Source organism: Eschscholzia californica, unplaced genomic scaffold (assembly GCF_041429995.1).
Source record: "Eschscholzia californica isolate CP2 unplaced genomic scaffold, dmEscCali1.0.p SCAF_3, whole genome shotgun sequence".
Classification (NCBI taxonomy): Eukaryota; Viridiplantae; Streptophyta; class Magnoliopsida; order Ranunculales; family Papaveraceae; genus Eschscholzia; species Eschscholzia californica.
Window position 1 is genome coordinate 8,470,226 of NW_028238420.1, and position 14,404 is coordinate 8,484,629.

A 14,404-nucleotide genomic window follows, 5' to 3' on the forward strand; every position below is an offset into this window, starting at 1 on the left:
CGAAGAAGATCAACAAAGGATTTGACAAAGGGAAGTAAGATACGCTCAATAGCTTTTAGAGAGAAGAACTATGGGGAGAGACAAAGAACTTACGTTTACTAATGGATAGGAGTAAAAGGAAATTGAAGTATATGTGGAGAGCTAGAGAGATTGATTTTTGAAGAGGACTCAAGATTGTCAATTTCTATAACTTGTAATTTTGTGTCATCAGGGAACGTAACAAAGGAAGTCATTGTATCAGTTCGAGGTTTTGCAAAAGACTAGGATAACCTGTCATGTGATTAGATGCTCCCAAATCTATTACCCATGGAGTAGAAGAAGTAGACTGAAGACAAGCATTATGTGAGGCCAAGAAAGTTGCAAGGAAAGAGGAGAAAGGGATCAAACGCGCACATCTTTTCAATCATAGACTCGTATTCATATTTAGAGATAGTTACCTGACCCGAACTACCCTCGAGCACTTTGGAGATACCATCTTTGATATATAGTAGCATGAGTAGCCCATACTAGTTTTCCATGTATTGCTCAATAATAATCAACAGTACGGTTCTTACCATTTAAATTTGTGCAATGTTTTCTGGCCCTCACCGTAACATATCAGTCCACGTATCTCATCAATTGCAAAATGAATCAAGTAGGGAAAAGGTAAAATCAACGAGACAAATTCCCATGCCAGCTGAAAATAGGTGAGTTCAACAAGTAAAATAGATTTCTAAAAGACAAGTAATAAATCGAGTTCAAGTTAAAACCTCTAAAACGAGTTGAAGCTAAAAAACTATTCCAAGTATATCAGTTGAAAGCCCTAAAACAAGGGAAAACCACGTAAAGCAATTACACTACTCAACAAAACAAGTTGAAATAAGTTCAGATTTGCCAAGAAATCGAGTGAAATCTAAAGAGAAACTTTTTTAACAAACTCTAAACCGAAAAACACAAAAGAGATAATGAGATTCCCTAAGCAAATAGTGTTAAATTCATGATTATGTGATAATCGAGATAGACATTGAAATAAATGACACGATAATATAACGTGGCTTGGTCGATGACCTACATCCACAGAGATCGGACACATTGGTCAGACATAACCTATTCAGAATTTCTTTAGCTCGATAGTGGGAGACGACTTCGTGGAGGCTATTTAGAATTTCTTTAGCTCGATAGTGGGAGATGACTTCGATCCATCTAAGTTCTCTATTATGGTCAATGGCGAAGTCAATGGGTATTTTGATGGGAAGCGTGGTTTATGGCAAGGCTGCTCAATTTCTCCATATTTGTTTATTTTAATAATGAAGGTATTGCGGTTCTCATTGATGGAGAGGAAAAAGCAGGTCGGTTTCTGCCACACCTTAAGTGTTTAGCTCCGAAAGTTACTCACCTTTGTTTTGTAGACGACCTAATGGTCTTCTTTCGAGGATAAGAGGATTCAGCTTTATCTCTAAAAGGTGTGTTAACTGGTTTTCATCTGGCGACAGAGTTGCAGTCCAACATGCTTAAGAGTACTATCTTCTTTGTTGGTCTTTCGACTCAAGGTCAGAGCGATATCACTACTATTCTGAAATTCGGTACTGGTTCTCTGCCTATTCGATACATAGGTTTACCACTTATATCTTCTCGTCTCACGTATAGCCATTGCATTCCGCTTATTGATAAAATCAAGGGACAAATCCAATTTGGAAGAGTCACTTTTTATCGTTCGCAGGACGTGTTCTTCTCATTAAGGTGGGTTTGAACAGTATGTCGTTATAATGGACAACAGTGTTTGTCATTCCCAAAAGAATTATAAATGATATCAACTCCATCTTCAGTAAGTTTCTTTGGACTGGTGCGGATATGGGGTGTAAAGAGCTCGCATTGGCTGAGAAAACCTTTGTTACCCCACTGATGAAGGGGGACTCGGGTTTCGCAACATTGAGGTACTGTTAAAGTGTCAAATCTTTGCCATATATGGTATTTGGTTATTGGCAAGACGACTTTGTGGGCTGATTGGGTGAGAAATAATCTCATCAAAGATCAGAATTTCTGGACCTTATCAACTCCGAGTAATAGTTCTTAGTGTTGGCGTCAGATTCTAACTAGCAGGCCAACGACTCAACGACTCATTTGCACTTCTTTGGGGGAAGGTACTAAAATTTGGACAGATTTGTGGCACCCTCATCATCTTCTTTATGATGTTTTTGATGAGAGGTATAGATATAACTCTTACCTAAACTTAGATGCCTGGGTTTTAAGTTTATTGGGCAGTCGGGCTGGGTCTTTCTTACTCATATTGCAGCTATGCTAGGGAATATCGAGGCCGAGACTAGAGAGGTGGAGGTAGACATTAACCTTAGGGATGAGGTTATCTGGATGCCGAAAAAGAATGAGGAGTTTATCCTGAAAGAGACGTATGAAGCAATTCGACTGAGAGGAATTTGGTCGAGCTAGACTTCTTTAGTATGGTCACTGTGAGGTATACCCAAACATTGCTTCATAACGTGTCTAGCTTTTTGAAGACGACTCAAAACCAAAGTTCTTTTGGCTAGTTGGGGTCTTGTTATTAATACCACATATGTCTTTTGTGGAGAGGAGGAAGAAACAAATTTCCATCTATTCTTTGGTTGTTTGGTCACAAAGAATATATGAGAATCGCTACTACTCGAGATGGGTTTTCTGAGAGTATGTGTTGCTGGTTGGGAAGATGAGTTACAATGGTGTATTGATCACTTTAATGGGTTTCTACTCGAGTGGGTCGTTTGCTTTTAAGTTCCTATGTCTATCATGTTTGGAAGGGGCGTAATAACGGGGTATATAAAAGTACTGTAATGGCGTCGGGGCTGATTATTAAAGACATTTGTGAGGAAGTGCGAATCAAGTTGAACACTATCACCAAACGGTCGAAGAATCAAAGGACCATAGATCGCTGGAATCTAACTATTTCTCTTCAAAAGCCAGTCTATATATCTTGTAAATGGACTCGACCGATTGCAGGGAGATACATAATCAATACTGATGGTGCACTTAGCAAAGTGGATGCAGGGTATGAAGCTACTATTCGAGATTCAGAGGGGAATGTGGTTGGCGCAACCACAAGTCAGGTTGATCGATAGACTATCTTTATACATGAATTGCAGGATGTTGAGTTGGGATTGGAACTAGCAATTAGTGCCGAGTTGCAGGAAGTAGATCTTGGGCTTGATTCAATGAACATCAAGTTACTTCTTACCAAACCACATCAGAATTTTCCATGGAGGGTGAGGCGCTTATGGACCAAAGTCAAAAAGCTTCTGATGATGCATAAATTATCCGGACGTTGACCAACGTCAAAGAGTCGAGAACAAACCTGAAGTCCAATGGGTCAACCCGGTTTAAGGTAAACAGAACGGCTAAACCCTCAGTACTCCGCTACCTACACCCCTAATTGGGAGGTCAGCTAGAGGTAGGGGTGGGAATCGGGCGGGTATGGGTACCCGCGGGTAGTCAAGTTTCGGGCGCGGGCGGGTCGGGTACTTGTGCTCCTTGACCATTCGGGCACTCGGGTAAATCGGGCGGGCAAATTTAAATATTTCTATAATCAGAGCCCGCCCAAGCCCGGTTATGGAGACGGGTTATCCGGGCATCGGGTCGTTCGGGCTACGGGTGATGCTATAAAATATGTCAATTTTTTTTAAAAAATTAATATATAAAATATTAAGAAATTTCACTTCAACCAAATATTAAGAAATTTAACTTCAGATCTGTGAAAGCAAGAACATGTATGTGATTCCAGAAGATGTAAACAAAGACTTCACAGATCTGGAACAAGGGAGAACAACAACTCAATATTCTATACTTAGAAATTATAAGAAAAATGGGAACAAAGATCTTGAAGTTTGTTTGATCTTTATTATTATATGTTTGATCTTAATTTGTAACCAAATGGTTACAAGATTAAAGAAGAAAAATGGTAACGAAGATCTTGAAGTTTGTTTGATCTTTGTAACCAAATGGTTACAAGATTAAAGAAGAATAATGGTTACAAAGATCTTGAAGTTTGTGTGATCTTTATTATTTTATGTTTGATCTAAATGGTTACAAGATTAAAGAAGAAAAATTGTCTGAGAAGTCAAGTGTCTTACGGAGAGATAAAGAGGCGCTCTAACAGGGAGGGTGTGAAGAAATTGTTTAGTAATTTCAATCCCATCTATATAACAAAACATAAAAGTTGTGACTAGGACAAAATAAATGTTCCTAGAAGATGACTAGGACTACCACATAGACATCTATGGTACATGTTGGCTGAGACAAATCTAACCCTTTGAACTGCCAACTCGATCCGAATATAACGGATTTGGGTTATGCATCAATAAACCCCTTCATTAGCCCCCCTCTGTTCTAATAGATGCATTCAATTTATTTCTCTCATTAATGACCGGTCAAGTTCCCCATTCATGTAATTGTTTCTCAATTAATAATTGTTTTCAATTTACACCAAAACCCTTCTCCTCCCACATTCAGTTTCTCTCCCCTTCAATCTTCATCGCCCCATCCTCTTACTCTCCCATCACACTTCTTCAAACAAAATCTATTAAGTGTGCTAATAATAGGTAATGGTTAAAATTTGTCATTTCTGAATGTAATTCCTGGGAAGTTGTTGTATGGATTGGGTTTAGAGATTAGAGTTTGAAATTAAGTGATTGAGATATTTATGGAGGTTATTATCAATTTTGATTAGACCAAATTGAAAATGGGTGAAGTATGCTCACCATTCCAAGTTTAGCCACATAAGACATTGGGATTAATTTGGAGAGATGAGGAAGCAATGCTTAGCAAGCATCTTATTTTCTTAAAATATATGGGTCAAATTGACGTACCAAGTGATGTATCTGAGTTATGATTTTCTAATTTTCCCTATGAACTCAAATAAACCATTAGGTGACTGCTAATTGCGAAACTTAATGGTCAGCGTGATTCTTTGACTCAAACTCTGAAACTTAGAAAATGGCAACCCTAAAACCTGGTTAGTTTTATAGTATAACTCTTAGTACAACTGATGTGTATTAGTTTCTTCTTGTATATATTATTGCCCCATTTGCTTCATATTGGTGGTTGGCTCTATGGTCTGGGAAAGAATAGACAATGAGGGTTGCTTTCTTATCTCCAATTGGACACGGAGCACACTCACATGTAAATTATACTAATTGTACTGGCACTCCGGTATAAGCATTTTTTCCTTACCTAGATCCTTTTGTTAGATTTTAGTTTTGTTCTAACTTAACAGGCTAACACTATGGTCAAGTTTTTCTATCAGATTGAAGCAACTTGATGGTCCAACACTATCTGAATATAAGGGTGCCTTCACTATTCCTGTGTGATACTTTTGTTACTAAGGGTTAATTCCCGAAGCCCTTCCACAATAATCGCCATCGACTAAAACGAACAGTGATTGATGGTTTTTTTGTACTTATAAATCACTATCAGAATAAAAGTGGGTCTTCACTTTGTAAGCGAAATATGAGTTTGCAGACATATCACAAGTTACAATATAACTACAATCAATAAGTTATCTTCGTAAATGGAAGGAATGGTTTTTGTAGATTTATAAATATATATAATTTTCTTTAAGCTTTTTAGTTTCATAGTTAGTCCATTTTGTACAATTTTCTTCCACTGTTTTCAACCAATTCAAATTTTTATTTTATTTCTAAGAATTTTTTTATATCAAAGATCTGATTAGTCGTGCCGGAGGCACGGGTTATGTCTAGTATATATACTAAAAGGTAAAAACTAAAGACCACATACAACCGTTGATATTAAAAAACCCTAAAATCCAATGGTGGAGGGACATCTAAAGTCTAAACAGGTGTTTGTTATTGTATATAATGGGCGGGTGTTTGGTGATGTTTAATCGGGCAGGTATAAAAGCACCCACCGAGCCTACCCAAGACGGGCGGGTATAAGGCACCCATCGGGCTATTTTGGTGGGCTTGGGTGTGGGCGGGTGGTCGGGTAGGCCTTTTCACCCGAGCCCGCCCACTAAATCTTGTCGGGTCGGGCGGGACCTACCCACTTTCGGGCACGGGCACCCCATGGACCTGTCCGGACTTGGGCATCCATCACGGGTTTCGGGTAATCGGGTGAAAATCCCACCCCTAGCTAGAGGTATCATCCTTATTTCGCCCCGACACAAACAGATCAACTCTGGCGTCTCCAAAGGAGTGAGGGGGGTCCGCGCAAGTTAGGTCGATGCCCCACATCCTAAACTAAGGAGGCAGAAGCTCGCTAACAGCTTACCAACTCAATCCTGGAATCCCCTTAAAGATCCTAGTTGGCTACAAATCTTAAGTGTTTAAGTGAGATTGTGCTTCAAGAGTCATAAAGGAGGAAACATCTCTTAGAAGATCTATCACCTCGGCAGGATATCTACGAAGGATCCTTGAACTTAGGAATTCTATTTATCCTAGATACGAGATAACTATAAGGGAAACTCTAACCACGAACAGTGAAAAACTTTCCTTGACGTTGGATCACATCCGCCTCATCTAGACCGTCCAAACAAAGTCGGTCTACCTCAGCCTATAAAAGGGCCCCCCGTCGTCTTTTATAGAGGACAGACTTTTTCATACTAAAGACAAGTTTTACACACGATCTCTCAATTAGAGAGATCCCCCACTTATACTGAGTTCCCATAACTCGCCCCTAAAAGAATCAATCAATATTCATTCTTTTACTGCAAAGAACACCCTGACCGTCTTGAGCGTCGGAACGGTTTTCGAACCCTTTGCATATTTTCCCCCAGGAATCAAGGAGCTGGAGCAAGGAGCAAAAGTAAGGAACCAGAGCTGGAGCTAGGAGCGGGCGAAAGGAATCACAATCAACTTACCACAATCTTTAACCTTAACGGACGCTGCCATGCACCAAGTCCATGTTTCATGATGATATAACGAAAGACCATTTTCTGACATCAACTGCTTCAGAACTAATTTCGGAGTTTTCAGGTTTTTCATGTTTATAGAGAAGCTAATCAAGCTGTTGATTACTTCTAAAAAATGAAGCTTTGACCGGGTGTCACTCAATTGAATATTAATCAACTGCTAGTATAATTAGTTAATATTGTTAATGCGGACACTAGAGGGACAGTGAGAATGAAGAAAGGGTGGGGCTAATGAATTTATGTAATTTTGATTTCTTTGTTGTTTTTGATTTTTGATTTTGTTGTAATCGGTTCATTTTCCCACTTATCATTATCAGAAAATAAAGTGTTAATTCCTATATGGCTCCCTACTTTGTGACCAACTTCCTTTATGGCCCCCTGTTTTTCGTAAATTCAAATATGACCCCCTATTTTCAAATAAATGTCATTACTACCATTCCTAATTCAAAACATTAAAAAAAATTATTTCCATCTCACCTCTCTCTCTCTCTCCACCTCATCTTTCTCTCTCTCTCCACCCCATCTTTCTCTCTCTCTCTCTCTCCACCTCATCTCTCTCTACAACTCACACCTCTCTCTCTCTCCAATTCACCTCTCTCTCTCTCTCTCCAAATCACCTCTCTCTTTTTCGACAAAGGTCGTCGGCCGGAAAATTTTTCGGCCGGCGACCTTCAAACCCAAAAAAAAAATTCTCAAAAATAACTTTTGAGAAATGACATTTTTTTTATGATTTAAATTTAGAATTAGGAAGGGTAGTAATGACATGTATTTGAAAATAGTGGGCCATATTTGAATTTACGAAAAACAGGGGGCCATAAAAGAAGCTGGTCACAGAGTAGGGGGCCATATAGGACTTAACTCAAAAATACATAACCTATTCACATATTTGTACGTAACTCCAACAATACAATAGGGATGGAACGAGGTGATGTGTGCCAAAGAAAAGTGCGACATGTACGTTTGTGGGCCACTAATGTGCTCCCCCACGTGGTCAGTGTATAGGCGTGTGCAAGTGGTGCCAAAGAAGGTGAATACCTCCCTGAAAAAGGGTTTCCAGTCGTGAAGGAAAGTTTCCGACCTAGAAACCCTTAGCCTCACGAAGGGTTTCCGATTAATCTACAATGACGAGTTAGAGAGAGAAAGAACCTTGTGTTAGTTATTCGTGAAAAAAAAATACCAGATCGGAAACTCTTCGTGAAGAAGAGTTTCTGGATATGAAAACCCTCAGCTCTTAGTTTTTCTTTTGACCTTCTATTTTCTAACCGATTTCTTTTCCTGAAATTACACTACTCTCGGCCCTTCCTCTGGTCTTTCTTTAACTTCTTTGAAAACATAAACTGTGATGATTCATTTTCAAGATAAAAAAAGGTATTGTTTTTGGAGTAACACTAAAACTAATTATATAAATTGATACTAATACAAAGTAACGGACAAATTAGCAGCAACTGACTTTGTTGACACTTGACAACTGTAGGATATAAATGTCACTCATATGTCAACAGTTGGTAGCCCAAGTGGTTCCAAGGCGTTGACATAAACTCCAGAAATCCCTGGAGGCCCCAGGTTCGAATCCCAAAGAAGGTGGAATCTTTGGTTATTTGAATCGAGGTTATTAGGGTGTAAATAATGTCTTGTTGGGCTTTAGGCCATGTCTTGTTGGGCTATAGGGCCGATGCTGTTAGTGTTTGAGTGGGCGGTTACCGAGCTTATCACATCTATGATGTATCAAGTGCCAAATGTAACGACATACGTAGATCGTAGTCGACTTCCAAAAAAAAAATATCACTCATATGAACGACACAGAGGTTAATGGACAATTCACTTTTTTTTTTATTGGAAATTGACTACGATCTACGATAGTCATTACATTGGCATTGATACATCACAGATGTGATAAGCACGAAACTGCCGAATTCAAACTCTAACAAAGAACGAGCCTATAGCTCAACTAAATTATGACCTGAAGTCCAACTACATTATTGATACCTTAATAACCCAAGTTCAATAAACCATGGAAACAACCTCATCTAGGGATCGAACCTGAGATCTCCAGGATTTTGGAGTTTATGTCAACACATTTGACCTCTTGGGCAACCAATTGTTGACATGGACAATTCACTTATAGAATAAGGATTCAAACAATTTTGGTAGACGTTACAATCCGCTTGTTTGCAATGATATTTGATTTCTTTTTTTTGCTATTTATTATGTTTGATCTTGCTTGGTCTTGCATTTTGATTAATGGAGCCCATGCTCATAAAATGAAATCCAATGGGTTCTACAGGGTAAACTACTACTTGGAGATTTAATAGGCCCCCTCATTTTTGTTAAAAGGCCCCCCTCAATGATAATTTACCAAGTAAAATGGTTCATGGGGAGGCCTTTTAACAAAATTGGGGTGGCCTTATAAAACTTCCCAACTACTAGGCCTACCGAAATTCTCACAACTCAAGAACTTCTCTAGGCACCCTTTAAATTTGGTAAGCCGTTATACCATGAAATATGTGATAAAAAGAAAACATATAATTGGATATAGTAGAAAATGCTATTAGTTTTCTCCTACACCAAGAAACCGTTATTTCTTAAACATCGATTTAGCCCCCTTTCGGTATTAAATCATGGTTCGGCCCTTGTTATAAACTGTCTCGGATTCGTTAGGGGCAGAGTATCTTCCGAACACAAACGCACTAGATCCATATCTATCTCTGAAACATTACAGAACTTCTCATTTGCATTCGTGAAAACTCATCCTTCCGCATGTCAGCAACCAGCTTTAATCAGAATGAGGAAGTAGGTCAGTTTTACGACACCAAATCTATCGGTAAAGAAGAATCATAAACTCTATCTGTAGCCCGTTTTGCCTGAATAACAAAGAAAGAGAAGGAAACGAACAGGATCAATAAACATTGAAGTATATAACTAACACCGACTAGAAGTCAGTCAGATAGAAGAAAAATTGAGCTAAAATAGTAAAAAATGATGATTTACTTCTTTCTCCCAATCGGTACGTAAAGTTATTATTAGAAGAAGCAAAGCTTGAACAAACAACGCCACCACAATCCCAAGCAGAAGCCCCTATTCACCAAATTTGCATAAAGAAACACAACAATTACTAAATGGTCTTCCATATTTGGTTAACAAAATACACCAATGTTAGAAGATATATAAGATCATATGGAATATCTGAACTAGTATTTTGTTTCATTAGTAAAAGTTTTTCGTGTTGTCATGTAAACCAATTGGTCCAAGCTAAATGGAAGTTTACTCTCAATAAAATAAAACTTCGGTCCGATTTCTCAACTTCACAAAAAAATTCTAGTTGTCCCTAACTGTCCGTAAGACTTTATAGGACTCTAAGGTTGGCCAAATGTGTGTTCACGGAGCCCACTTGGTTCTCTCCTATTTGCATCAGATTGTTATCGACTGAAGAAAATAACGTACATATCAAAATAATATCTAGAAGAGGGGGGAAATAAAACCTCACCTTTCCACCCATATGTAGTACAAAAGCTAATAAGATACCAGAAGGAATGCCGGCGAGGTAATATGCTCCGAGATTGACAAAAGCACCAATCTTCTGCCAACCACATCCTCTAGCCGTGCCTAATAGTCAATTAAGATGTAACCAATTATTACTTTATAATAACCGAAAATGAATATGATTCGGTTAAACATCTTATGGTGAATAATTAAACGAACGATGTAACATCCAACCAAAAGTCATAAGCAGTGTGGATAAGAATCCATACTAACAATTAAAATATCCGATATTGGACACATGACCCATTTTTAAGGTATCTGAATGAGTGTCATAGACTTTAAAAAAATTTCGCATTCATTTTTTTCAATAAATATTACTATATATAGATTGTTTTAGAAGAGGAAAGCAGAAACCAGACAAACCTGATAGAACGGATTGAACTCCATCAAGAAAGTTGGAGATTGCAATAAACGGTAACATTCTTTCCAAATAACTTATCACCTCTTCTTCATTGCTATAAGCATATCCCCAAATCCGACGTATCAAAATTATAATTACTCCTAGTACTATTCCTTCAGCAACCACCATGTATAACATCACAGTTACTGCTAAACGTGCGGCTTGTGGATTACTTGCTCCTAATTCATTCGAAACTCGTGTGCTGTAGAAATAGAAGAACATTTAAAAAATTTATGCAATAAGATTCCCTTAGTCTATAGCATAAAACATGAGCTAGGTTAACTAACCTTATTGCTCCACTAAATCCAAACGGTATCATATAGATGAATGCAATCGTGTTTAGGCTACAAAATCCATGTTCGGTTAGTATAACATTTGCAAACATGACAGTAACATAAGTAGAAACCTTAGAAGTTTAAATACGAGAAAGAATTTACCAGATTGATAAGACTGATGTCTCTAGCTTTGGGTTAGGAAGCAAACCCGAAGCAAGAACCAACATCTCGAATGACCATATCTCCAAGCTTTATCAAATGATGAAACAATCCAACTATTAGAGAATTCAGGTCGATTGAAGGCAACCCAAAAACGAAATTTTAGATAGTGAAACATGAACGACTTAGTAAGTATTATGAAAAATAAAGATTACGGACCAGGTCATAACCGCAGAAGGAATGGCGAGATTTATAAAACCAAGAATGTCGCGTAAAGCCTCCTTTGAAAAACCAGTCCATGTTTTCTTACAGGAGTTTGAGAAATTAACATAAAGTGCTAAGAGTGTCAAATTGGTCCAATAAGAGATGCAGATTGCAACTGCGGCGCCTCTATAACCTAGGCTAGTTTTGAAAACCAGAACCCAACACACAAGAAGGTGTATTAAGGTTGTAATTCCAGAGGTTATCATCAGCGGAAAGACGATGCTTTGAGTTCGTAAGAATCTAATATAACATTGAATAAAGGCATATGCGAAAAGGCTAGGGATCATGAAACGTATGTAGATTCCAGCTCCAGCTGATATTTCTGGATCTTGTCCCAAGGCTAGAAGAATGGATCCTGTATTTGCCCAAACGAGAGAAACTGGAACACTAATGAGTAATAGTACAAACATGCCCCTCTGCATATGTATGCTAAGCATATGATACTGCTTTGCTCCGTATGATTGACCACATAACGTATCTAATGCGCTTGCCATGCCACCCTAATATCAGCACAATAAAGTCGAAAAATTACCATTTTATAAGGTTTTCCTTTTTAAGTTGGTACCAATTTGAAAGCTACAATAAGTAACCATACATACTTATATATAAAATATATATCTACTTTTTTGTTCTTAAACAAAGATCAAGGAAATAAATAGAAGTTTATTCTTTTGGAATTTAAGCTCATAAAATAAGGCAAGGTTTCTCACTACGAAACAAATGATCGAATCCCTTACGCAGTTTCCAAATGAAATTAACCTCAAAGTTTTGGTGATCCTTAGCCAACTCTAATTCCATAAACATATGTGGTTACAAAGTTAGGTATATAAAATCACCATATTTGGTCAAGAAGGAAGCAAGTAAGGAATAAGCTAAAAACTTGGGTAGAAAAGAATATGATTTTCAAATCAGCAACTTTTAACTTTTTTACTTAGTAAATGAGTACTTTAAGTTGTGTTGCCAAACACATACTTATGATAAAATGTTCAAGGGACTAATTTCATATTCATTTGATTTCTAATGAAACAAAGAAATTCATAACTATCACCTTTAATACCCCAATTTCAATCATAAAAGATGAACTTAGAAACAGAAGAACATGAAACTATGCAATTTAAGACTATGAGAAATTGACAATTGAAAAAGATAGGAAGAACCCAAACTTACCATCAAGCTAAAACCAGTAACAGATGCAAAAGAAGTAGCCATTGAAGCACTAGAGAGAGGAAGTTCACCAAGATGACCTACAAACATAACTGATATCACCTGTAAAGCGTATGTTAATAAATTCACCAAAATGAGAGGTCCAGATAACCATAATTGTTTCTTCACTTCTTCAATAATCTCATCTGAAAAACCCATTTTCCTCTTAATACCCAAATCTTCAAACCCATTTTCCTCTCTGGTTTGAATTAATGGAGTACTAAGATCTGGCTTCTTTTGTTCTTCCCTTCCCATTTCCATTTTTATTTTTCTCTCTCTCCCTCGTTCTCTGTTCTTGGGTTCTTGCTAATGAAACAGAGGAGAGAGAAAATGACCACAACAAGTATAATTGATGGTCTGCCTATTTGACAGGGATTTTGTGTTTGTTAGGGATGTGGGTATTTTTGGACGACGGCTGCGCCTTTTTATATTCGTTGCTCTTTCACCAGAATCACCACCCAATAAAATGATAACAAAAATAATTAATTGATTGTCTCACTCTGTGCAACAGGTGTGTTCCACTAAAATGACCTTTTGTATAGGTGGAGCATCCAGTATAATGAGGGCATTAGTACAAGGATTGCATTAGAACTTTTGGTACCCGGAGCGCTGCACGCACTTCTTTATCATTTTTATTTTTGTTTATGACAGAATATGGGTTACAATTTACGTTAGTCATTACATAACATTAAAATATCATCAAGATGTGATAAGTACGATGACCGCCTAGGTTAAAATAGAAATAAAAGATGACTGAAGCCCAACAACAAACTAAAGAGGCCTAAAGCTCGACAAACATATTATTTATACCTTTTAATAACCCAAATTCAACAACCATGGATTCCACTTCTTGTGCGAGTCGAACCTAAGACCTCCAGGTTTTTCTGGTGATTTATTTTCAAAAGGAGTGTTTTTTTTTTTCAATATTTGTGTTATGAGGTAGATAAATTGTATTAGGCAGCGACGCCACCATCGAAGGTGGTTCCCTACCGTTATTTTGAGCAGTTTAAAACAGTTATGGGTTGTTCCCTCGAATCGTCACACGATTCTTCTGAAACTTAGTCTATTATTTCCATAATTTTTTAGATCAAGTCTCTGTTCTTTATTATTCTCTCTTAATTCTATCTCGTCCACTCTGTTCTTTCAATTATGGATTCCCCAAACACCCTCTTCTTGCGAAGATTTGATGCTCTCGCTGAGGACCACCCAGTAGTTACTGTCGACGGCTTTGATCTGAATTTCTCTTGATTCTGTCATTAATAAAAGCAAAATTCTCAAATTCATCAGTGTCAAACGCATAGAAGTCGGACAAGTCACCATCCCACTCATTAAAGTTACGCAAACCATGAACAAGTTTACGCTCACAGAGATCACGGAAAACGTGTTTCTCATTCAGTTCTTTACTGCCGCTGAATTAAGTATGGTTATTGAGCGTTCTTGATGTAGATTGTTGCGGAAGCGTAAAAGTAATGGAATCCACCATTGTTAATAAACTAAACTAACGAAATAAAACTGATGAAATAACGATAAACAATAAACTTGATTAATAATAAACGATAAACTTGATTAACAATAAACTTGATTCATAATATTCTCTGATCTGGTTAACAAAGACAGACTAGACTTCTCTTATATAGAGATTGTACTTTCCTAAATAGACTTAAATAAGGAAAT

General features: G+C 37.6%; 1 protein-coding gene across 1 annotated transcript; it reads right to left on the reverse strand.

Moving 5' to 3' along the window:
• Positions 1–9,392: 9,392 nt before the first annotated feature.
• LOC147548177 (protein DETOXIFICATION 16-like) lies at positions 9,393–13,351 on the reverse strand. Its single transcript, XM_086668716.1, has 8 exons — positions 12,695–13,351; positions 11,483–12,027; positions 11,267–11,353; positions 11,117–11,173; positions 10,793–11,031; positions 10,374–10,492; positions 9,878–9,964; positions 9,393–9,750 (listed from the first exon to the last, which is right to left on the reverse strand). The coding sequence occupies exons 1-8, from the start codon at positions 12,989–12,991 to the stop codon at positions 9,691–9,693; spliced, it is 1,491 nt and encodes a 496-aa protein (XP_086524842.1). The 5' UTR covers positions 12,992–13,351; the 3' UTR covers positions 9,393–9,690.
• Between the last annotated feature and the right edge of the window lie 1,053 nt (positions 13,352–14,404).

Excerpts from the sequence above, each read along its gene's own strand:
- LOC147548177 (XM_086668716.1), bottom strand. The coding sequence starts at position 12,991 with ATGGAAATGGGAAGGGAAGAACAAAAGAAGCCAGATCTTAGTACTCCA. Across the intron at positions 10,493-10,792 it reads AGTTCAATCCGTTCTATCAG|GCACGGCTAGAGGATGTGGT; the intron begins GTTTGTCTGGTT and ends ATTGACTATTAG. Across the intron at positions 9,751-9,877 it reads GTACCGATTGGGAGAAAGAA|GCAAAACGGGCTACAGATAG; the intron begins GTAAATCATCAT and ends TTTGTTATTCAG.